Raw genomic sequence first — 23,429 nt, 5'->3', positions numbered from 1 at the left:
TGTTGTTATCATAGAACAATTGGGGAGATTTATCAAAACCTGTGCAGAGGAAGAGTGGTGCAGTTGCCCATAGCAACCAATCAGATTGCTTCTTTCATTTTCCACAGGCCTCTTTAGAGGCCTGTGGAAAATGAAAGAAGCAATCTGATTGGTTGCTATGGGCAACTGCACCACTCTTCCTCTGCACAGGTTTTGAGAAATCTCCCCCAATATGTTTCTCATTCTGTGTTCATTGAAAAAGTGGACAATGGCCAAGGTCACATGATGATAAACATTATGGTTGTAATTTATACAAAACTACAAATGAGCTTTGCTACAATCTGTTATATGAAACATCAGATACAAAGATTTAAATGTAATAACGGTCGTCACGCCCCCACCCACAGACTTGCATTGAGGGGGCGTGGTCGTGATGTCACAAGGGGCATGGCCGACCCTGGCAGCGCGAAAACAGCGTTCGGAACATTTACTTCCAAATTCTGGCCAGTGGAGTACCCCTTTTAAAGTGAGCCTGTCAACTGTGTCATGCTGCCTGAGCCATAAGTAGCATGACTGACAGGATCCCTCTGTACAACAATATGTGATTCTACTATAAACGTCACAAGCTTCTCCATAGGCAGCCATGTATGGAGGAATCAGCTGTCCTGCTGTATACAGGGACCGGGGGCTGAGCCGAGTGATGAGAGAGAACAGGGCCGCAGAGAAGCCTAATAGTCTGTGGACGTCATCCATTATACTCACAGGGGTGTTACATTAAAATACGTGATAAAGGTGCCCAACCCCTTTAAGGCTGGATCGCTACTTTGCAGTTTTTTTTTTTTTTTGTTTGTTTATTTTTTTTATTTTTTTTTGTTTTAGAAAAGTGCAGTTTTTGTGCCAAGGCCAGATGTGGATCTATGAGGAAGGAGAAGTATACAGTCTTTCTTTATATTTTCCATTTTCCATCCCTTTTGAATATGCTTCTGGCTTTGGATCAAAACAAGTGGAGACTAAAATGGTTAACCGAAATTTAAAAAATACTTAGCCACAGTGCCACGCCTGTCCTCAGAATAGTTGAGGTATTACAACTCAGCTCCATTCATGTCAATAGAGCTAAGCTACAATACCACCTACATCAACCCCCTCTATTCGATGGTCAGTAGTCACGGTGCTTTTATTTTCCTTCTGTTTTGCCTGGTACTGGCCGGATCACTCGCTCTGTGGAGGTGAAGCAGTACTTCCTCTGTGGAGGTGAAGCAGTACACCTTCTGTGGAGGTAAAGCAGTACACCCTCTGTGGAGGTGAAGCCGTACTCCCTCTGTGGAGGTGAAGCAGTACTCCCTCTGTGGAGGTGAAGCAGTACTCCCTCTGTGGAGGTGAAGCAGTACTCCCTCTGTGGAGGTGAAGCAGTACTCCCTCTGTGGAGGTGAAGCAGTACTCTCTCTGTAGAGGTGAAGCAGTACACCCTCTGTGGAGGTGAAGCAGTACTCTCTCTGTAGAGGTGAAGCAGTACTCTCTCTGTAGAGGTGAAGCAGTACTCCCTCTGTGGAGGTGAAGCAGTACTCTCTCTGTGGAGATGAAGCAGTACTCCCTCTGTGGTGGTGAAGCAGTACTCTCTCTGTAGAGGTGAAGCAGTACTCCCTCTGTGGAGGTGAAGCAGTACTCTCTCTGTGGAGGTGAAGCAGTACTCTCTCTGTGGAGGTGAAGCAGTACTCTCTCTGTGGAGGTGAAGCAGTACTCTCTCTGTGGAGGTGAAGCAGTACTCCCTCTGTGGAGGTGAAGCAGTACTCACTCTGTGGAGGTGAAGCAGAACACCTTCTGTGGAGGTGAAGCAGTACTCCCTCTGTGGAGGTGAAGCAGTACTCCCCCTGTTGAGATGAAGCAGTACTCCCTCTGTGAAGGTGAAGCAGTACCCCCTCTGTGAAGGTGAAGCAGTACTCCCTCTGTGGAGGTGAAGCAGTACCCCCTCTGTGGAGGTGAAGCAGTACACCCTCTGTGGAGGTGAAGCAGTACTCCCCCTGTTGAGATGAAGCAGTACCCCCTCTGTGAAGGTGAAGCAGTACCCCCTCTGTGAAGGTGAAGCAGTACACCCTCTGTGGAGGTGAAGCAGTACCCCCTCTGTGGAGGTGAAGCAGTACCCCCTCTGTGAAGGTGAAGCAGTACCCCCTCTGTGAAGGTGAAGCAGTACACCCTCTGTGGAGGTGAAGCCGTACTCCCTCTGTGGAGGTGAAGCCGTACTCCCTCTGTGGAGGTGAAGCAGTACTCCCTCTGTGGAGGTGAAGCAGTACACCCTCTGTGGAGGTGAAGCAGTACTTCCTCTGTGGAGGTGAAGCAGTACTCCCTCTGTGGAGGTGAAGCAGTACACCCTCTGTGAAGGTGAAGCAGTACCCCCTCTGTGGAGGTGAAGCCGTACTCCCTCTGTGGAGATGAAGCAGTACTCCCTCTGTGGAGGTGAAGCAGTACACACTCTGTGGAGGTGAAGCAGTACCCCCTCTGTAAATGTGAAGCAGTACTCCCTCTGTGGAGGTGAAGCAGTACTCCCTCTGTGGAGGTGAAGCAGTACTCCCTCTGTGGAGGTGAAGCAGTACTCCCTCTGTGGAAATGAAGCAGTACTCCCTCTGTGGAGGTGAAGCAGTACTCCCTCTGTAAAGGTGAAGCAGTACTCCCTCTGTGGAGGTGAAGCAGTACTCCCTCTGTGGAGGTGAAGCAGTACTCCCTCTGTGGAGGTGAAGCAGTACTCCCTCTGTGGAGGTGAAGCAGTACTCCCTCTGTGGAGGTGAAGCAGTACTTCCTCTGTGGAGGTGAAGCAGTACTCCCTCTGTGGAGGTGAAGCAGTACTCCCTCTGTGGAGGTGAAGCAGTACTCCCTCTGTGGAGGTGAAGCAGTACTCCCTCTGTAAAGGTGAAGCAGTACTCCCTCTGTGGAGGTGAAGCAGTACTCCCTCTGTGGAGGTGAAGCAGTACTCCCTCTGTGGAGGTGAAGCAGTACTCCCTCTGTGGAGGTGAAGCAGTACTCCCTCTGTGGAGGTGAAGCAGTACTCTCTCTGTAGAGGTGAAGCAGTACTCCCTCTGTGGAGGTGAAGCAGTACTCCCTCTGTGGAGTTGAAGCAGTATGGTCTATTTACTTAGTCCTAACGATAGGTCAATAAGTCCCAGAAAAGCCCTACAAATTATTTTTCGGTCTATACTGGAGTTTTATCTAGCAGTATCTCAACCACACTAAAGTGCAGGGATATACTGGAGGTGAGGTGCAGGAATGGGATGGAGTGACCCAGTACAATATAAGCCTAAATGTGAACATTTCTAATTATTCAGGGAACTACATGCTGAAGTTGTCTGTGCCCGGGTCCTATGAGAAACAGATAAATGCTCCATTAGAGAAGACTGAAAATGAAGAAGGAGACAACTTTGTTTTCCATGCTGACAGGGATACGAGTCCACATCTAGACGTCTGCCTGTTAAATACTCTAAGGGTAGCGCCGGTAAGTCCAATCTCCACTTGTATTTATGTAGAAAATTTGCCTTTTTTTGCTTGTTTACACACATATATATGTTTTGTTAAGAATGACCTGGCACCTGAACTTGACAAGCGGACATTATATTTGGGTAAAGGATCGGTACCTATATCATCACTCCCTGAAGGGCAGGAGATTGACATCGATCTACCTCTCTCCAAGGTGAGAACATTTTATTACATTTTCACTCTGCCGGGAGTTTATGAATCATGAAAACATTTTAATTCTGTTTCTTTTTTAACCCCCAGAATCACGTTGTCAATATGAGTATTACTAAAGAAGAGAGGTCAGTTCCATGGGTTATATTCTTGAGCTAAATGACTTTTATCAGAATGATTAATTTTTGTTACAGTTTAATTTATGTAAATCAATAAAACATATGTTACTTTTAGCTTTGACATAAGGCAGTATACTACATTTTTGAAAATCTATATGTTAGGGAAACAGAACTAGTAGAATTCATTTTGCTTATTCAGAAGGCATGTCCTGGTATACATGTCCTGGGATTTGCTTCTGCTGTAGTTCCAGACACGGACAGAGGTGGCAGCAAAGAGCACTGTGGCTAGGCTGGAAAGATCTACACAACTGATTACATCTACACAGATGATAAGTACTGGAAGGATTAAGACTGGGTTCACATTGCCGTTCGCATCCGACCCGTTAAGGGTCCGATTGTCTTTTTTTTTTTTTTGAGCCGATCGGACCTTGAAACGGGTCGGATGCAAATGTCTACTACCGGGTACCGACGGACCCCACTCACTTGCATGGGGTCCATCGGGGATCTGGTAATTTTATAGGAATTTAACAGAGAAAAAAATAGTGCCTGCACTATTGTTTTAACCGCTAAATTCCCGTCGTTTTGGACGGATTGCGGACGGAACTCCAAATAGCAGAGTCCGATGGCAATAGAGGCCTAAGATTTTTTAATAGAAGTAATTTACAAATCTTTATAACTTTCCGGCACCAGTTGATTTGAAAACATTTTTTTCCTCCAGAATACCCCTGTAAATTGGAATCTTTGGCCGGTCCCTCTGTACCATCTTCATAGAAAAATGGATCTCATCCAGAACTAACATTCTAATATATCATTTTTATATTTTTCACTTTTTAATACTTTACCTGCATCATCTTTTATGTTTTGTCTGCATTTAGGTTCCAGGAACTGGACATCCGACTTGGATTTGAACTTTCTTATGGAGAGAGAGATTTTCTGAAGAAGAGAAAGAAAGTTATTGCACAATCTCTTAAAAATGCCCTGGATCTTAATACAGAACCTGATGAGGTGAGTAACATAGTAAAGAGGAACAATTTATATATATATAAGAAATGAGCAGGCATATCCATAGGTTGACACCCTTTGGTTTCTATTCAGAGGATTCTCCTTTACATTGTTTTTGGTTCACATCCAGCCACAAATACATAAAATCTAAAATATAAAGAAAGACATTATGTAAAAGAACCCAAAGCTATGGTCCAATGATTGCCATTAGAAGGGAATCAGTCTACCATACTACTGTAAGTGGCTGTAAAGGCAGATACAGCAGCAGAACATGAACTAGGCCAGAAGTTGGAACCAGGAACATGGACACCAGGAACTAAAACAAGGAACGTGGACACCAGGAGCTAGAACCAGGAACGTGGACAAGGGAACAAAAACAAGGAACATGAACACCAGGAACTAAAACAAGGAACGTGGACACCAAGAGCTAGAACCAGGAACGTGGACACCAGGAGCTGGAACAAGGAACGTGGACACCAGGAGCTGGAATCAGGAACGTGGACACCAGGAGCTGGAACCAGGAACGTGGATACCAGGAGCTGGAACCAGGAACGTGGATACCAGGAGCTGAAACCAGGAACATGGACACCAGGAGCTGGAACCAGCAACATGGATACCAGGAACTGGAACAAGGAACGTGGACGCAAAGAGCTGGAACAAGGAACGTGGACACAAAGAGCTGGAACAAGGAACATGGATACCAGGAGCTGGAACCAGGAACATGGATACCAGGAGCTGAAACCAGGAACATGGATACCAGGAGCTGGAACCAGGAACATGGATACCAGGAGCTGAAACCAGTAACGTGGACACCAAGAGCTGGAACAAGGAACATGGATACCAGGAGCTGGAACCAGGAACATGGATACCAGGAGCTGAAACCAGTAACGTGGACACCAAGAGCTGGAACAAGGAACATGGATACCAGGAGCTGGAACAAGGAACATGGATACCAGGAGCTGGAACCAGGAACATGGATACCAGGAGCTGGAACCAGGAACATGGGTACCAGGAGCTGAAACCAGGAACGTGGACATCAGGAGCTGAAACCAGGAACGTGGATACCAAGAGCTGGAACCAGGAACATGGATACCTGGAGCTGAAACCAGGAACATGGACACCAAGAGCTGGTACAAGGAACGTAGACACCAAGAGCTGGAACAAGGAACGTAGACACCAAGAGCTGGAACAAGGAACGTGGACACCAAGAGCTGGAACAAGGAACGTGGATACCAAGAGCTGGAACAAGGAACGTGGATACCAAGAGCTGGAACCAGGAACATGGATACCAGGAGCTGAAACCAGGAACATGGATACCAGGAGCTGAAACCGGGAACGTGGACACCAAGAGCTGTTAATGCCAGCAATTAATGCCAACTGGATGCTTTTTTGTCATCAGTTGGGGCAAATTTCAGGCTGGCTACACTGAGCCAGAAACCGAGCATATGTGAAGCCAGCCGAAGAACCGGCAGCCAAGTAACAGAATGTGGCCAATAAGAGTCTGCTCAACAACATCATTTTTTAAAATTATTTTTATATCGAAACAGGTTCCTGTAGTCGCAGTTATAGGTTCTGGTGGAGGAACAAGAGCAATGACTTCATTCTACGGAAGTCTTCAAGGCCTTCAAGATCTGAAGTTACTGGACAGCACCACTTACTTATCTGGGGTGTCTGGATCAACTTGGTATGATATGGATATATCTTGTGGGGCACTCTGTAAATATACCAGGAGCGATCAAAAAGTTTCTGCACTCTTTTTTTTTTATTTTTTTAACTCTATTTTAAGGCAAATGACATAAAAAATCTAATGACATCACCTTTCTACATAGTGACCTTCCTTTGCGATGCAAGTCACATGATAAGCTTCAGATCCGCTTGGTCCAGGCCGGACATCACCAATCAGCGTGATGTCCGACATAAACCTTTTAGATGCCATGATCAAAGTTGATTGCGGCATCTAAAAGTGGCAAAATTCAATTGCCAATTACTTAGGATAACTAATTGGGACCCCCGCGGCGAAATCGCAGAGTCACGATCAGCTGAGAGCGTGGCCAAAAGTCCCTTACCATGCTCTGTGCAGTCTGCTTGGAGCCCCAACTGTGCAGGCAGCCTGTACAAGTGGAGCGCCGATAACTGATCACTGCTGGGCTATGGCACAGCATTGTTCAGTGTATGAAATTGAAAGGTTGCATGTAGTGGTCTCCTATGGGGAATAAAAAAAAAAAAAAAGTGAATAAAATGTAAAAAAAAAAAAAAGTGAATAAATGTAAATAAACCCCTTCCCTTATTAAAATTTAAATCACCCCCTTTTCCCCTTTTTCAAATAAAATAATCAAAACAAAAACTAATACAGTTCTAGTTTCCATGAAGGCGTTCAGTAAAAACTGGTTTCAACTAGGGAACAGCAGTAAATTCTAGTTTTGACAAAGGCGTTCAGTTAGAACTGGTTTTAACTGTAACATATTTATATTTTTTTGTTTTGCCATCGATTTTGTGGTAAAATAAGTGATGTCATTCCAAAGTGCAATTGGTGGCACAAAAAAACCTTACATGGGTCTGTAGGGGGAAAATTGAAAGTGTTATGGCCAATAAAATGTGAGGGGGGGAAAACAAAAAAGCAAAAATTGCTGCATCCTTAAAGGGGACTCTGGTGGAAAACTTTTTTTTTTTTTTTTTTTATCAACTGGTGGCAGAAAGTTAAACATATTTGTAAATTTCTTCTATTAAAAAATCTTAATCCTTCCAATACTTATTAGCTGCTCAATACTACAGAGGAAATTATTTTCTTTTTGGAACACAGAGCTCTCTGCTGACATCACGAGCACAGTGCTCTCTGCTGACATCTCTGTCCATTTTAGGAACTGTTCAGAGCAGCATATGTTTGCTATTGAGATTTTTTCCTACTCTGGACAGTTCTTTAAATGGACAGAGATGTCAGCAGAGAGCACTGTGGTCATGATGTCAGCAGAGAGCTCTGTGTTCAAAAAGAAAAGAATTTCCTCTGTAGTATTCAGCAGCTAATAAGTACTGGAAGGATTAAGATTTTTTTTAATAGAAGTAATTTACAAATCTGTTTAACTTTCTGGCACCAGTTGATTTAAAAAAAAAAAAATTCCACCGGAGTATCCCTTTAAGAGGATAAATAGTTGTTTTGTACCTGTAGCATGTAGACTTTTTTTATGACTCTTTATTATATTTAGCTACTTTTTCTTACATATAACACCTCTGTTTACGCCAGGTGTATGTCTACGCTTTATGAAGATCCTGAATGGTCAAACAAAGATCTTAAGGAACCAATAGACAGAGTGCAGAAATTTGTAACATCCAGCAAATCTGGGGCCTTTTCTGCAGAAAGACTCAAACAGTGCACACAGGAGCTGATGGCCCTGGAGCGGGACGGACACAAAGTGAATTTCAGTGACTTGTGGGGTCTTGTGTTAGAATATTTCCTCCACCAGAAGGTACACAATACCGGCTTTATTTATACAGATTATAGGGTGTAATGAAAATAATTGTGTGAATAGTAAAGAGTCATACTTAGAATGCAAAATACACTACGAAAGTCTTTGTGTTGCTTTTTCAACATTTAAAATTTTCTTTGAAATGGAACATACGAGCTGCTGATAGCGTACCTGTCATATCACTGAAATAAAATAATGCTCATATATGTTAGTTACTAGGTCATGCAGATGCTTCACGTGTCTTTTTATATGTCTAGCTTCTTTATTTGGCTCACAAATCCCTCTGTTCTGCTGCTCACTCATTCTGACATCCACTGCTCAGGAAGGCAAGTATTGCATTGCGCCTGCCCTCACTCACCATGCATTCACTTCCTCCCTGTCTGCAGTGCTGGGCTGGGTCTCTTCATCCAATCACTGCAGGCTGCTCTGTAACCCCCTCCTTTCTGTTTTCATGCTGCAGTCTGATAGGACAGGAGTGAGCACAGAGGAGTGCTAGTCCCGCCCTCTCTTCCTGGTCTTTGTCCCATTCTGTGTTTCAGCTGGGAAAAAGACGATGCTGCAGCCAGACAGGATTATGTTCTGGATGGTGTTTTCTTATAAAACATCATTTCTAATGAAATGGGCAACATTTTTAATGAAGTATATTAGAAAGGTTAAAGGGGTACTCCGCTGCTCAGCGTTTGGAACAAACTGTTCAGAATGCTGGAACCGGTGCCAGGAGCTCGTGACGTCATAGCCCTCCCCTTCATGATGTCACGCCCCGCCCCCTCAATGCAAGCCTATGGGAGGGGGCGTGATGCCCCCTCCCATAGACTTGCATTGAGGGGGCGGGGCGTGAAGTAATGAGGGGGCAGGGCTATGACGTCACGAGCTGCCGGCTCCAGCGTTCGGAGCAGTTTGTTCCAAACGCTGAGCCCCGGAGTACCCCTTTAATGTTTTGCTAAGATGTACAACATATAAAAAGTTTTTGAATCGGACAGTAGCCATTTAAAGAGGTTTTCCCAACTTTTAAAGTTATCCCCTATCCGCAGTGGGTAATCACCGTGCCTCATGGATGTTACGACCCAATGCTGCCAATGCATCGCTCAGTGCACATCCATCAGCTTTAAACACTATGGGGGAGATTTGTCAAGTCTGTGTAGAGGAAAAGTGGTGCAGTTGCCCATAGCAACCAATCAGATTGCTTCTTTAATTTTTTAAAAAGCCTCTGGAAATTAAGAGAAGCAATCTGATTGGTTGCTATGGACAACTGCACCACTTTTCCTCGGCACAACCCTCCATATGCAGAATTGTTTGCTATAAATGTATCTGAATCCTTGTATGACGTTTTCCTTGTATTGCAGGATAATCCAGTTAAACTCTCGGACCAGCAGAACTCCGTGTGCAGGGGTCAGAACCCTTATCCTATCTATGCTGGAGTCAATGTTAGAGCGAATATCAGTGGTGGAGACTTTGCAGGTATGGGATTTTTGAGACACTTTTTCCTGTATTAGGGTACGTTCACACAAGCGGATCCCCAGCGTATTTTACGCTGCGGATCCGCCGCTGAACGACCTCTGTATGCTGCCTTTACAAGTGCCTGCTCGGAGCGGACACACTGAAGCGATGTGCGAGTCGCTGCGCATGCGCCGCTCCCCCTGCTCTATGAGCTAGGCCAAGAGCTGCCACGATGTCGAGTATACTGCGCATGCGCACGGCAACTCGCACATCGAAATGTGTCTGCTTGTAGCAGCGTATTACCGCTCCGAGCAGGCACCTGTAAAGACCGCATTCAGGCTGGGGTCACATCACGTTTTTCCCCATACTGGAGCGCATACGGCAGGGGGGGAGCTAAAAACTTGCGCTCCCGTATGTAATTCATTTCAATGAGCCGACCGGAGTGAAACGTTTGGTCCGGTCCGCTCATTTTTGCCCCGTATGCGCTTTTACAACCAGACCTAAAACCGTGGTCGACCACGGTTTTAGGTCTGGGGAAAAAGCGCATATGGGGCAAAAATGAGCCGACCGGACCGAACGTTTCACTCCGGTCGGCTCATTGAAATGATTTACATACGGGACGCATACGTAGGGATACGGGAGCGCAAGTTTTTAGCTCCCCCCTGCTGTATGCGCTCCCATATGGGGAAAACGTGATGTGAACCCAGCCTTACTGAGCTACAGGTATTTAGTTGCCTGGCTTCCTATTTTCACTTTTTACTTAACAAAAAGAAAGAAAAGTCCGCTCACCTCTCCATGTGAGTTGTCATGATTCCTGATTGCTCCAGGTGCTGTCAGGGCGTTGCTGCCGTGGACAAGGTACGTAGTGGAGTGAAGATCTCTCAGCACTTCCAGACACATCAGTAGATATAAAACACAATCTTTTATTTTGTCTTCTTAAAAAACATCAGGGTAGCAAATCATGTTAAAAACATGGACCGACGCGTTTCAGCTGTATGGCCTTTCTCAAGGTCTGCTCAAGACAAATATATTATGCCGAATAAATACACAAATGCATACAAAGCTCCTCCCTGTTGTGCACATCGCTTCCTTGATTGATTGATTATGGGCCTTTTTTTTTTTTTTTTCCCTTAAACCGCAGGCACATAATCAAGCAAGTGTAAATATGGAGCTTAAATTCAGGAATGACACAGGAAGTGATGTGCACAAATGGGAGGAGCTTTGTATACATTTGTGTATTTTTTCGGCATAATATATTTGTCTTGAGCAGACCTTGAGAAACGCTATACAGTAATTCCCTGACCTACGATGGCCCCAACATACGATCATTTCAACATACGATGGCCTCTCAGAGGCCATGTTGAAGGCAGCATCAACATACGATGCTTTTTTATGTCAGGGCCATAGCATAAACGGCTATCCGGCAGCGCAGACTGCTTCAGCTGCAGCCGGATAGCCATTTAAGGTGCCCCGTGTGGTCCGGTGAGTGTCACTCACCTGTCTTCGATGTTCCGGACTGTCCTCTTCGGGCTCCGCTGCATGGCCGTCGCTCTCCGTCGTCATCACGTCGCCCCGCACGCCGTCCCGTCATCCAATAAGACAGCGATGGAGAGCGACAATCCTGGCCAGCGGTGACGGTCCGGAGCAGCAAGGACACCCTGGGGACGTGATGACAGCGACGACCAGGACAGCGGTGACGGTCCGGATCGGCGGGGGCACGTGAGTATAACTTTCTATATTATTATTGCACGGATCCCTCAACATACGATGGATTCAAGTAACGATGGTTCATTTGGAACAAATTACCATCGTATGTTGAGGGACCACTGTACAGCCGAAACGCGTCGGTCCATGTTTTTAACATGATTTGCTACCTTGATGTTTTTTAAGAAGACAAAATAAAAGCTTGTGTTTTATATCAACTGATGTGTCTGGAAGTGCTGAGGGATCTTCACTCCAAGTGAGTTACTTGTTTCCACTTTTTACTTAAGTGTCAGATGGGCTGGAACCAACCGGGCTCAAATATGAGGCTGAGGGGAAGGTACAGTGATTCCTCAACTTACAATGGCCTCAGGTTACAATATTTTCCACATATAATGGTCTTTTCTTGTAACATGAACCCATATACAACATACAATGCTACAGACAGTCCAGATCTGCGAAACGTGTCAATGGCTGAAATATCTGACCAATCAGAATGGGAATTTCACTGGTAAAACATCTGTATTACTGAAGTGTATGCTCTGACTGGTGTCTGGTAGCGCCCCCTACAGTATAGGGAGGTATTGCATGTTCTGTACTCTTTACCTGTCCCAGGGTTAGCTGCTCCTTTGGACACCAGGTGAGGGCGACTCCATTACATTTTTAGGACATTGTGTTCTGTACAGGACCCTGAAGAAGCTCCTGTCCTCTACATAGACAGTGATTACAGCTCCAGCAGATCTTTATCTGTATTAGTTGTTTTATTCACTTGTTTTATTCACTTCACTCACTTTTTCCTACTGTCATTTTTTGGGGCTTCAGAACCAATTACCAGGGTCCATAGAGTTATGGTCTCAACATACAATGATCTCAACATACAATGGTCTCAACATACAATGGTCATCATTGAACTGATTAATATTGTAACTTGAGGGACCACTGTACAGATATAGATGTGTGATTATGCAGTTCCTAACCCCACCCCCCTAGCCTATCATTGACACCCGAATTTGCAATAAAGTTCCCGCCCATCTGACTATACAGGTAAAAGTATAAATAGACAAAACAAATAGTAAAACCCCTATGTCACGGGGGCGGCAAGCACAGGAAGAAAGAAACAAAATACAGCTGGAATCAGAGCACCCGAGGCTACAAAGTGGAATAGGTCCAACCTAAATCAAAACTGACAGGAGCATAACCTGCACTGACCGGCTTCTACAGGGCCATAGTGTGGGTGATGCAGAATCCAACAAGGGTTACCTATTTCAGATCCGATGCGTTGTTCCTAAGTAATGAAAAAAACTCTGTGCTGTGTCCTCGTCATTGCTGGGAAGAGGTGCATGCACGCTCGTGATATGTAGATGTACATGATGACGAGGACACAGCACAAGAGAGTACTGTGAATATTTATGAAAGTGTGTGTATCACAGGGCTGGTGCGGACGTGCAGAACAGAGCACCAAAGGGCTGGGGAAGTGCACCAAGAAGCTCATTTACATTTAAAGGGGTACTCCCGTGGAAATTTTTTTTTTTTTTTTTTTTTTATCTACTGGTGCCAGAAAGTAAAACAGATTTGTAAATTTCCTCTATAAAAAAAATCTCAGTACTTATTAGCTGCTGAATTCTACAGAGGAAATACTTTTCTTTTTGGAACACAGAGCTCTCTGCTGACATCATGACCACAGTGCTCTCTGCTGACATCTCGGTCCATTTTAAGAACTGTCCTGAGTAGGAGAAAATCCCCATAGCAAACATATGCTGCTCTGGACAGTTCCTAAAATGGACAGAGGTGTCAGCAGAGAGCACTGTGGTCATGATATCAGCAGAGAGCTCTGTGTTCCAAAAAGAAAACCATTTCCTCTGTAGTATACAGCAGCTAAGTACTGGAAGGATTATGATTTTTTAATAGAAGTAATTTACAAATCTGTTTAACTTTCTGGCACCAGTTGATTAAAAAAAAAAAGTTTTCCAAGGGAGTACCCCTTTAAGGGCATGGTCACATCCCCGCTGAGCTCCGCTAAAGGAAGTTCTGTGGAAGACAGGAGTTGAGCGAAGTAAAAAAAAATACTGCATGCCCAATATTTTTCTCCCATCAACTCCACTTAAATAATGGACACCCAATGGACCCCATTCAAGTCAATGGGATCCATTGGGACCTTCAGTGGCCATTTTGCATACTGGGAGTTGTAATTGTGCAACAGCTGGAGGCACTCTATTCGGAAAATACAGTTCTACTCACATGATGGATGAAAGTAACAGAATTGGTGAACACAGATGGATTTTGTGAATTTGTCCTGTATTGGTAATTCACTGTTCTGTATTTTGTTAGAATGGTGTGAATTTACTCCCCATGAAGTTGGATTTCGGAAATATGGAGCGTTTATTCGCACGGAAGACTTTGGTAGCGAGTTCTTTATGGGACATCTCATTCACAGGAGGAAGGAACCCAAAATTTGCTTTTTGCAAGGTGAACACTGGAGCCTTTAGGATTGCATGCTTTCTTTTAAAGTTTTTATATATAGATATAATGTATTTTGAAAGTTAAAGGGATATTCCAGGAAAAAAACTCTTTTTTGATATATCAACTGGCTCCAGAAAGTTAAACAGATTTGTAAATTACTTCTATTAAAAAATCTTATCCTTTCATGAGCTGCTGAAGTTGAGTTGTTCTTTTCTGTCTAAGTGCTCTCTGATGACATGCGTCTCGGGAGCTGTCCAGAGTAGAAGCAAATTCCCACAGCAAACCTCTTCTACTCTGTGCAGTTCCTGAGACAAGCAGAGTTGTCAGCAGAGAGCACTGTTTCCAGACAGATAAGAACAACTCAACTTCAGCAGCTGATAATTCTTGGAAGGATTAAGATTTTTTAATAGAAGTAATTTACAAATCTGTTTAACTTTCTGGAGCCAGTTGATCTAAAAATGTTTTTACAGGGGTACTCCGCCCCTAGACATCTTATCACCTATCCAAAGGATAGGGTAAAAGATTTCTGATCGTGGGGGTCCCACAATCTCTGTGCAGCACGCAGGGTGCTGGCGGCGGGGGTCTTGACGTCATGATCACGCCCCCTCGTGACGTCACACCACACCCCCTCAATGCAAGTCTATGGGAGGGGGTGTGGCTGTTGCCATGCCCCCTATCATAGACTTGCATTGAGGGGGCGTGGTGTGACGTCACGAGGGGTGTGGTTGTGACGTCCCGAACCCCCCCTGCTCCAAGCATTCAGAACAAAATGTTCCAAATAATGGGGCAGCGGAGTTAGGGTAGAGTCGGCACGGCGCATTTCTGGCGCTCCCATAGACAACGCAAGGAACGTGTGCCGACCTTGCACTCCATGCAGCTGGGAGATTCGGGTCCCCATTTTGAAGATTGCGGGGGTCCTGAGCACTAGGTACTGTGCTGTACTTAGCTTATTCTTAGTCCATCCACATATTTCTTGCAATAAATTACAATGTACAAATGGGAAGTACAAAAATAATGTTTTTTTTTATTTTTATTTTTTTTAATGATGCCCTGTCCTTATCTGTATGTTCCTATAGACTTGCCTAACACCATATACTACCTAACCTGGCATGTTTTGTTTTTTTCCCCCCCTTTTTTCAGGGGTCTGGGGCAGTGCATTTGCAGCCAACCTTGATGAGATTTGGGCTCGGGCCTCTGGCACCGGGATACGCTGGCTCAATTCTTTGACTGATGTCATTAGGGTAATAGGTAAGGGATGTTTACTTGTGCAGTCATTCATTTTAGGTGGACAATGTGTTAAATGGGCACTATCACTTTAAAAAAAAAAAACTTTTAACATGTTGTAGAGCAGTGTTTCCCAACAAGGGTGCCTCCAGCTGTTGCAAAACTACAACTTCCAGCATGCCAGGACAGCCTCTGGCTGTCCTGGCATGCTGGGAGTTGTATTTTTGCAACAGCTGGAGGCACCCTGGTTGGGAAGCACTGCTGAAGAGACAACATTTTTGAACAGTCAGGGTCTGAGTGTTCAGACCCTGACCGATAGCTAAAACTAGATGGGAAAAGAGTGTGCTAAGCGAGACAAACATACAATGTAAGTTTATGGCAGTGTTTCCCAACCAGAGTGCCTCCAGCTGTTGCAAAACTACAACTCCCAGCATGGATCCCAGGGCCGGATCAAGGTTGGTGGAGAACCCTGGGTATAAGTGATATAGGTCACCACCTCACTCTTCACCCACAGTCATGGCCACCTCTCCACCTCTTTCTGCTAGATAGGATCGGGGACGGAGAAAATATGCAGCAGCAACATACGCTGCGTATAAGCTACGTTGTGCCGTACCCTTAGGGTTAAAACGCGCAGGCTGTCGGCTACCTTCAGTCAGTACGCAGCAGCCAGTCAGCCCGGCTGTCAGCCCGTGGGGTTTTCACCTTTTTCCCCTCACATTGTTGTCAGTCATTCACACAAGGAATATAATTTAGTGTCACTCATGCACAAATCGCCACAGTCACACTATTGGTTTTCATTACATTTATATATATATATATATATATATATATATATATATATATATATATATATATATAAAACACAACTACAAAAATAAACTACTGGTACAAATTTGTTTTTGTTTTGTCTCCTGTTTTTACTGTTATTTAATTTTTTTTTACTTTTTTATTGTACTATAAAGGAGTATTTAAGCAATATAGATTTTTTTTTTAATTATGGTTAATTATGGTTTCATAAAAATGTTTCAAGGGTATGTTCACACTGAGGAATTGGAGAGGAATTTCCACGAGTAATTCTGCTCGTTTTTTCCTCTCCAATTCATTCAGCAGTGAAATCCCCATAGAGTTGTACAGAATTTCTGACGAGGAAGTATGTTCCGCTTGAAGAAAGAACATGTTCTTTCTTTCAGGCGGAATCAGCGTCGTTCTCCCATAGAGATCAATGTTATATATTTTTTTCAGTCAGAAGCATTTCCACGCGGAAATCGCGCGGAATTTCCGCATGAAAAAAAAAAATACTTGATACTTCTTCTCTTCTCCTCCTCCGCATGAAACCTTGATTTTCCGTGAGGAATTCCGCGCGAAATCGCTGCTAATTCTGAGCGGAAAAAAGCCTGTATTTTGGGGCGGAAATCTTCAGCGTGATTTCCGCCCCAATTCCTCAGTGTGAACATACCCTAAGGAAGCATACTCACCTGCCCCAATCCCCTGCAGCACTGCCCTGATAGTGTTCGGTCCCCGCTTCTTCCTCTTACCCCTGACATGTCAACCCTGCAGGAAATACCCACTCGGCTAGTCAGTGACCGGCTGATTGGCATTTCCTGCATGGTCAAAATGTCAGAGGAAGCCGGGAGCAGCGGGGATCCAACACGATCAGAGCGGGGCTGCAGGAGATTGGGGCAGGTGAGTATGCTTCCTTTTTTTTTTTTTTATAGCACCACAAGACAATTACAAAAAATAGAAATAAAATAATGCATTTCTATTGCATTCTACATTTTTGATACCTTTTTTTTATTTATTTTTTATTGCTCTAATGCAATGTTTTCCAACCTACAATAAATTAATCGGGAACGGAGAAAATACCAAAATCATGCTCCCTCTTTTGGGTTTGTGAGCAGAATTGTCTACATAAGGGCCACATCATGAAAGTCACGATATATCCGCCATAAAAAAGGGTGGATATGCTTGAAATGCTGGGAGTTGTAGTTTGCAAGAGCTGGAGGACCTGAGTTTGGAGACCACTGGTCCAAGTCAATAACACAAGCGCTCCTGGCCTTGTAAAAGGGGTACTCTGGTGGAAATTTTTTTTTTAAATCAACTGGTGCCAGAAAGTTAAACAGATTTGTAAATGCTGTATACTACAGAAGAAGTTCTTTTCTTTTTTTAATTTCTTTTCTATCTGACCACAGTGCTCTCTGCTGACACCTCTGTCCATGTCAGGAACTGTCCGGAGCAGGAGAGGTTTGCTATGGGGAATTGTTCCTGCTCTGGACAGTTCCTGACATGGACAGAGGTGTCAGCAGAGAGCACTGTGGTCAGACAAAAAAGAAATTCAAAAAGACAACAACTTTCTCTGTAGTATACAGCCGCTGATAAGTACTGGAAGGATTAAGATGTTTTAATAGAAGTAATTTACAAATCTGTTTAACTTTCTGGCACCAGTTGATTTAAAAAAAAAATTTCAACCAGAGTCCCCCAATAATTCTCTTTTTAACCCCTTTCATTTTAGACAATTGCAGAAAATTACACTTTCATGACCCGAGCCATCTGCAGACAAGATTGGTCATGCCAGGGGGGATGGTTTCCAACATCTTCCAGGATCTATTTAAGTCACGTTTCACGGCTGGAGAACTGTATAACTTCACCCGAGGCCTGTACCTCTACAAGGACTACATGGGAGTAAGAGAGTTTGTGGCATGGAAAGGTATTTATGGAAAACGTACAGGAAATGATTGTTCACGTTCAATAAGACTAGTGGTCCCCAAATACTGCAAAACTACAACTCCCAGCATGCCCGGACAGCCAACGGCTGTCCGGGCACGCTGGGAGTTGTAGTTTTGCAACAGGTGGAGGTCCACAGTTTGAAGAACACTGCCTGGGTATGTGCACACTGACTAAATTCAGCATAGAATTTCCTTGTTAAATTTACTCGTTGCCCAGAATCGGCGCCATTTGTCGACATTAAAGAGGTTATCCAGGAATATATATATAATATAAATAAATATCAACTGGTTCCAGAAAGTTAAACAGATTTGTAAATTACTTCTGTTAAAAATTCTTAATCCTTTCAGTACTTTTTAGCTGCTGAAGTTGAGTTGTTCTTTTCTGTCTAAGTGCTCTCTGATGACACCTGTCTTGGGAACTGTAAGCAAATCCCCATAGCAAACCTCTTCTACTCTGTGCAGTTCCCGAGACAAGCAGAGATGTCAGCAGAGAGCACTGTTGTCAGACAGAAAAAACTCAACTCAAATTCAGCAACTGATAACTATTGGAAGGATTAAGATTTTTTTTTAGAAGTATTTACAAATCTGTTTAACTTTCTGGAGCCAGTTGATTATATATATATATATATATATATATATATATATATGTATATAGTCTTTTTCCTGGAATACCCCTTTAACCCCTAAAAATTCAGAGTTCCATATACTAATGTTTTTTTTTCTGGGAGGATTCCGTGGAAAGAATGAATCAAATTCCTTGTCTGACGTTCTGTAGCTGAACTGAGCAGCAGCCATTAAAGGTGCTCCAAGCGGAATCCGCTCAGAATTTTTGTCTTGAAAAGTTTGTAGTGGGAACGGGGCCTTATCTGGCAAAAATCAACTTTACATAAATCAATGTACCTATATTGAATGAGCAAGTCAGCCTTATACTTGCATTTTCAATTCTGCCTGTGTTGTCTGTAACAGCCGCTGGACTTTCCTAGCAGAATCTGGCAGAATCCACTCGGAAATTCCGTCGCAGCAGTGTCCCATTGTTTTTAATGGGATTCTGCTGCACTGTGCAGTGAATTTTTGCAGCTTAAAGGGGTTATCCAGGAAAAAACTTTTTTTATATATCAACTGGCTCCAGAAAGTTAAACAGATTTGTAAATGACTTCTATAAAAAAAAATCTTCATCCTTTCAGTACTTATGAGCTGATGAAGTTGAGTTGTTCTTTTCTGTCTAAGTGCTCTCTGATGACACGTGTCTCGGGAACCGCCCAGTTTAGAAGCAAATCCCCATAGCAAACCTCTTCTACTCTGTGCAGTTCCCGAGACAAGCAGAGATGTCAGCAGAGAGCACTGTTGCCAGACCGAAAACAACAACTCAACTTCAACAGCTGATAACTATTGAAAGGATTAAGATTTTTTAATAGAAGTCATTTACAAATCTGTTTAACTTTCTGGAGCCAGTTGATATATAAAAAAAAGTTTTTTCCTGGAATACCCCATTAATGATACGTTCCCACCTGGTGTATTTTGCTGCGTATTTACTGCTGCATATTTTCTTACCCATTGACTTCAATGGAAAATAAAATCTGCAGCAGCAAATCCGCAGCAAAATACGCCAGGTGGGAACATACCCTAAGGGGCTATTCACACGTACAGTATTCAGCGCAGATTTGATGTGCAGGATTTCAAGTTGTGTTCAGTCATTGAGTTTACATTGAAATCTGAAGGAGAAAATCCTGCGCACAAATCTACACAGAATACTGTACTTGTGAATAGACCCTAAAGGGGTACTCCCACCCCCCAGCATCACAGCCACACCCCCTCATGATGTCACACCACATCCCCTCCATTCATATCTATGAGATTGGGCGTGACAGTCTTCATGCTCCCTCCCATAGACATTATTAGAGGGGGCGTGGTGTGATGTCACAAGGGGGAGTGGTCGTGACTTCAGCATCGGATGCAGCATCGGTGGCTTGTGATGTCACGGCCGCGGCCCCTCGATGCAAGTCTGCGGGAGGGGGCGTGACAGCCATAATGCCCCCTCCTGTAGACTTGCATTGAGGGGGCTTGGTCGTGACCTCACAGCAGGGCGTAACCGTGACGTCATGAGCCTCGCTCCGCATCACCAGTCATTCGGCACAGAGTGAAGTTCCTTCCGTGCCCCGGATGTCTGGGGTGCCGCAGCAGAGATCGCGGAGGTCCCCAGTGGCGGGACCCCTGTGATCAGACATCTTATTACCTATTCTTTGGATAGAGGGGATAAGATGTCTAGGGGCGGAGTACCCCTTTAAACATCTACCACGGAAATTCTGATTCCAGCCTTGGCGGAAAGAATTGACATGTCAGTTCTTTCTGCAGAATCTGCTCGGAAATGCATTGCTGTCAATGGAACAGTGAATTGCCGAGCGGTCCTAGCACCGTCATGTGCTGTCTGCGGAATGCCGCCCGGGAATTTTCAGGGTGGACATTCTGTCGTGGGAACATAACCCAATACAGACAACACGTCACCACAGGTATATGGCATACATGGTACGTTGATTTATATAAAGTATTTCGTTTTACATTTTTGAGTATCTATAAATATCTTACATGTTCTGTACCTCTCAGGAAATCACTTGGATGCCTTTCCCAACGATTTAACACCAATGGAGGAGAATTTATACCTTGTGGATGGAGGATTCTCTATAAATTCTCCTTTTCCATTGGTACTTCAGTCGGAGCGGGATGTAGATGTCATATTGTCCTTTAACTACTCTTGGCAAGCTCCATTTGAGGTAAGTCAGGCCTGAAGTGCAGATATTGTCCATTCCAGTATGCATTTGACCTGAGTACAATATTATTATTATTAATAATAATAATCCTTTTATTTATTATTAATAACAATTTTATTATTATTATTATTGATAATATATTTTATTATTATAAAAATTGTATTTATTATTTTTATTTATTATTATTATTATTATTATTTTTATTTACAACTTTTTGTACTTCCACCAAGGCAAATCTTTTCCACTACATCCCCCTTAAAGAAGGAGGTTACTCCAGAGGAAGAAAAAAAAAAAAAGGTTTTCAACTCAACTGGTGCCGGAAAGTTAAACAGATTTGTAAATTATTTCTATTTTAAAATTGTAATCCTTCCAGTACTTATCGGCTGCTGTATGCTCCAGAGGAAGTTGTGTAGTTCTTTCCAGTCTGACCACAGTGCTCTCTGCTGATACCTCTGACCGTATCAGGAACTGTCCGGAGCAGGAGAGGTTTACTATGGGGATTTTCTCTTCCTCCGGACAAGTTCCTGACACAGACAGAGGTGTCAGCAGAGAGCACTGTGGTCAGACTGAAAAGAACAACTCAACTTCCTCTGTAGTATACAGCAGCTGATAAGTACAGGAAGGATTAAGATTTTAAAATAGAAGTAATTTACAAATCTGTATAACTTTCTGGCACCAGTTGATATAAAAACATTTATTTTCCACCGGATTACCCCTTTAACCCCCCCCCCTGGTAATGTGGGGATTGTTCATTTGTGAAGCCGAGTAACATTTATTTATTTATTTATTTTTTTAATGAAGAGGACACTGGAGTTGCATGCATTCAGTGAAGCAGCATTTCCTTCCTGTCCCACCACAGAATAAAAATAAATACTATATATATATGTTTTCTTGTCTTTAAAGGTCCTCGACCTAACTTCGAAATACTGTAAGGAGAGAGGCATTCCGTTTCCCAAGATCACAGTGACGGAAGAAGACGAGAAGCAGCCAAAAGAATGCTACGTGTTCATGGACGCTGATAACCCAAGAGTCCCCATAGTGCTTCACTTTCCTCTAGTAAATGACACATTCCGCAAATACAAAGCGCCAGGTAATTATATTTACATTTCCTCGTTATATTTACATTACCTCATTTCCATCGTGAAACTGCAAAAAAAAAAAAAGTAATAAACATTTTTTTTTATGTATTTAAAGGAAATCTGTCATCAGTATCACCTGTCATACAGCCTTATAGTGCGGGTGATACTGATCAAAATGATACTTACAATGTCCTAAATGGCCCAGCCGTTGCGCCGTTTTTTTCTTTTTATGTAAATGAGGTCCTTTGGGCATGGGCGGAGCTGGGACCGGAGCTCTGGGAACCCCACGTGAATTTCTGCCGGACGGGTGCTCCACCCAGCTCATCAATATGCACAGCCTCCCTTCCTGCTCGCATTGGCCCATGCGCCGCTTCCAGCCTCATTCCCACAGCCAGCAGTGAAGTGTAAGAATGCATGAGGGTGAAGGAGGCTGAAACGGATGCAGCTTCCGGGTGTACTCTGGAAGCGGCACATGCGCCGCACGAGCAGGGAGGAAGGCCGTGAGCCATATTAATGAGCCGGGCAGAGCAGAAGATCACGTGGGGTGCCCTGAGCTCCGGTCCAAGCTCCGCCCATGCCCAAAGGACCTCATTTACATAAAAAGAAAACAGCGATAATGGCGCAACAGCTTGACATTATAAGTATCATTTTGATCAGTATCACCCGCACGACAAGCCTGTATAACAGGTGATACTGATGACAGATTTCCTTAAATTTTTATGCTGCTTTCAAATACAGTGACCTCCCCGACCTACGATGGCCCCGACATATGATCAAATCGACATACAATGGCCTCTCAGAAGCCATCGCATGTCGATGTCAGCATCAAGATACGATGCTTTTTTTATGTCGTGGCCATCGCATGAAGTGCTAGCCGGATAGCAGCTTAAAGGGGTAGTCCAGTGGTGAAAAACTTATCCCCTATCCTAAGGGGATAAGTTTGAGATTGCGGGGGGGTCCGACCGCTGGGGCCCCCTGTGATCTCTCTGTACGGGGGCCAGGCTCTCCGGCCAGATAGCGGGTAGAGTAGAGTTGTATTGAGGGGGCGTGTCAGCCGCTGCTTCGTGCGGAGGTCGACACGCCCCTTTCCCGTGGGCTGTCGGGGCTCCGTACAGGAGATCGCAGGGGGCCCCAGCGGTCGGACCCCCGCGATCTCAAACTTATCCCCTATCCTAAGTTGTTCACCACTGGACTACTCCTTTAATGTTCCCTGTGTGGTGCGGCAAGTATCACTTACCCCTCCGGGGTACCCTCTGGGTCCAGCGCTGGTCTTCTGGTGTCTTCTCGGCCCTCTCCGGTGACGTCAATAAGCTGCTGCGCACATCATCCAATAGGAATGGCGTACGCAGCGGCTTGTGACGTCGCTACACAGGCCCAATAAGGCCTTGCAGAAGACAGCGGAGGACCGGAGAGCCCAGCGGAGGCCCGGGGTCACCATCGGGAGCGGCGTGGACAGGCGAGTACAGCTTCCTATACTTTACATTGCACGAATCCCTCAACATACGATGGATTTGACAAACGATGGCTCGTTTGGAACGAATTACCATCGTATGTTGAGGGACCACTGTATGTATAATAGAGACACATGTATAAAGTTCCAGCCTGGCCAAATGGTCTACACTACAGCAGTGTTTTCCAAATAGTGTGCCTCTAGTTGTTGCAAAACTACAACTCCCAGCATGCCCGGACAGCCGAAGGCTGTCCAGGCATGCTAGGAGTTGTAGTTTTGCAACAGCTGGAGGCACGTTGTTTTAAAAAAAAAAAAAAAAAAATAATGGTTTAGAGACCTGAACTTTTTTTCTGTGGA

General features: G+C 44.2%; 1 protein-coding gene across 1 annotated transcript in view; it reads left to right on the top strand.

The window, feature by feature from the left end:
* The window catches only part of LOC130295676 (cytosolic phospholipase A2 zeta-like), a 47,767-nt gene that overhangs the window by 20,546 nt on the left and 3,792 nt on the right, over nucleotides 1-23,429 (top strand). Inside the window, exons 8-19 of the mRNA XM_056546673.1 lie at nucleotides 3,294-3,460; nucleotides 3,542-3,655; nucleotides 3,742-3,779; nucleotides 4,646-4,775; nucleotides 6,320-6,456; nucleotides 8,011-8,233; nucleotides 9,577-9,691; nucleotides 13,700-13,837; nucleotides 14,972-15,079; nucleotides 17,565-17,759; nucleotides 20,380-20,546; nucleotides 21,447-21,633. Of these exons, the coding sequence (XP_056402648.1) occupies nucleotides 3,294-3,460; nucleotides 3,542-3,655; nucleotides 3,742-3,779; nucleotides 4,646-4,775; nucleotides 6,320-6,456; nucleotides 8,011-8,233; nucleotides 9,577-9,691; nucleotides 13,700-13,837; nucleotides 14,972-15,079; nucleotides 17,565-17,759; nucleotides 20,380-20,546; nucleotides 21,447-21,633 (1,719 nt within the window). The remainder of the gene's footprint in view (nucleotides 1-3,293; nucleotides 3,461-3,541; nucleotides 3,656-3,741; nucleotides 3,780-4,645; nucleotides 4,776-6,319; nucleotides 6,457-8,010; nucleotides 8,234-9,576; nucleotides 9,692-13,699; nucleotides 13,838-14,971; nucleotides 15,080-17,564; nucleotides 17,760-20,379; nucleotides 20,547-21,446; nucleotides 21,634-23,429) is intronic.

This window comes from Hyla sarda, chromosome 11, assembly GCF_029499605.1.
Source record: "Hyla sarda isolate aHylSar1 chromosome 11, aHylSar1.hap1, whole genome shotgun sequence".
Taxonomy (NCBI): Eukaryota; Metazoa; Chordata; class Amphibia; order Anura; family Hylidae; genus Hyla; species Hyla sarda.
This window is presented reverse-complemented; position numbering and strand designations above follow the sequence as displayed.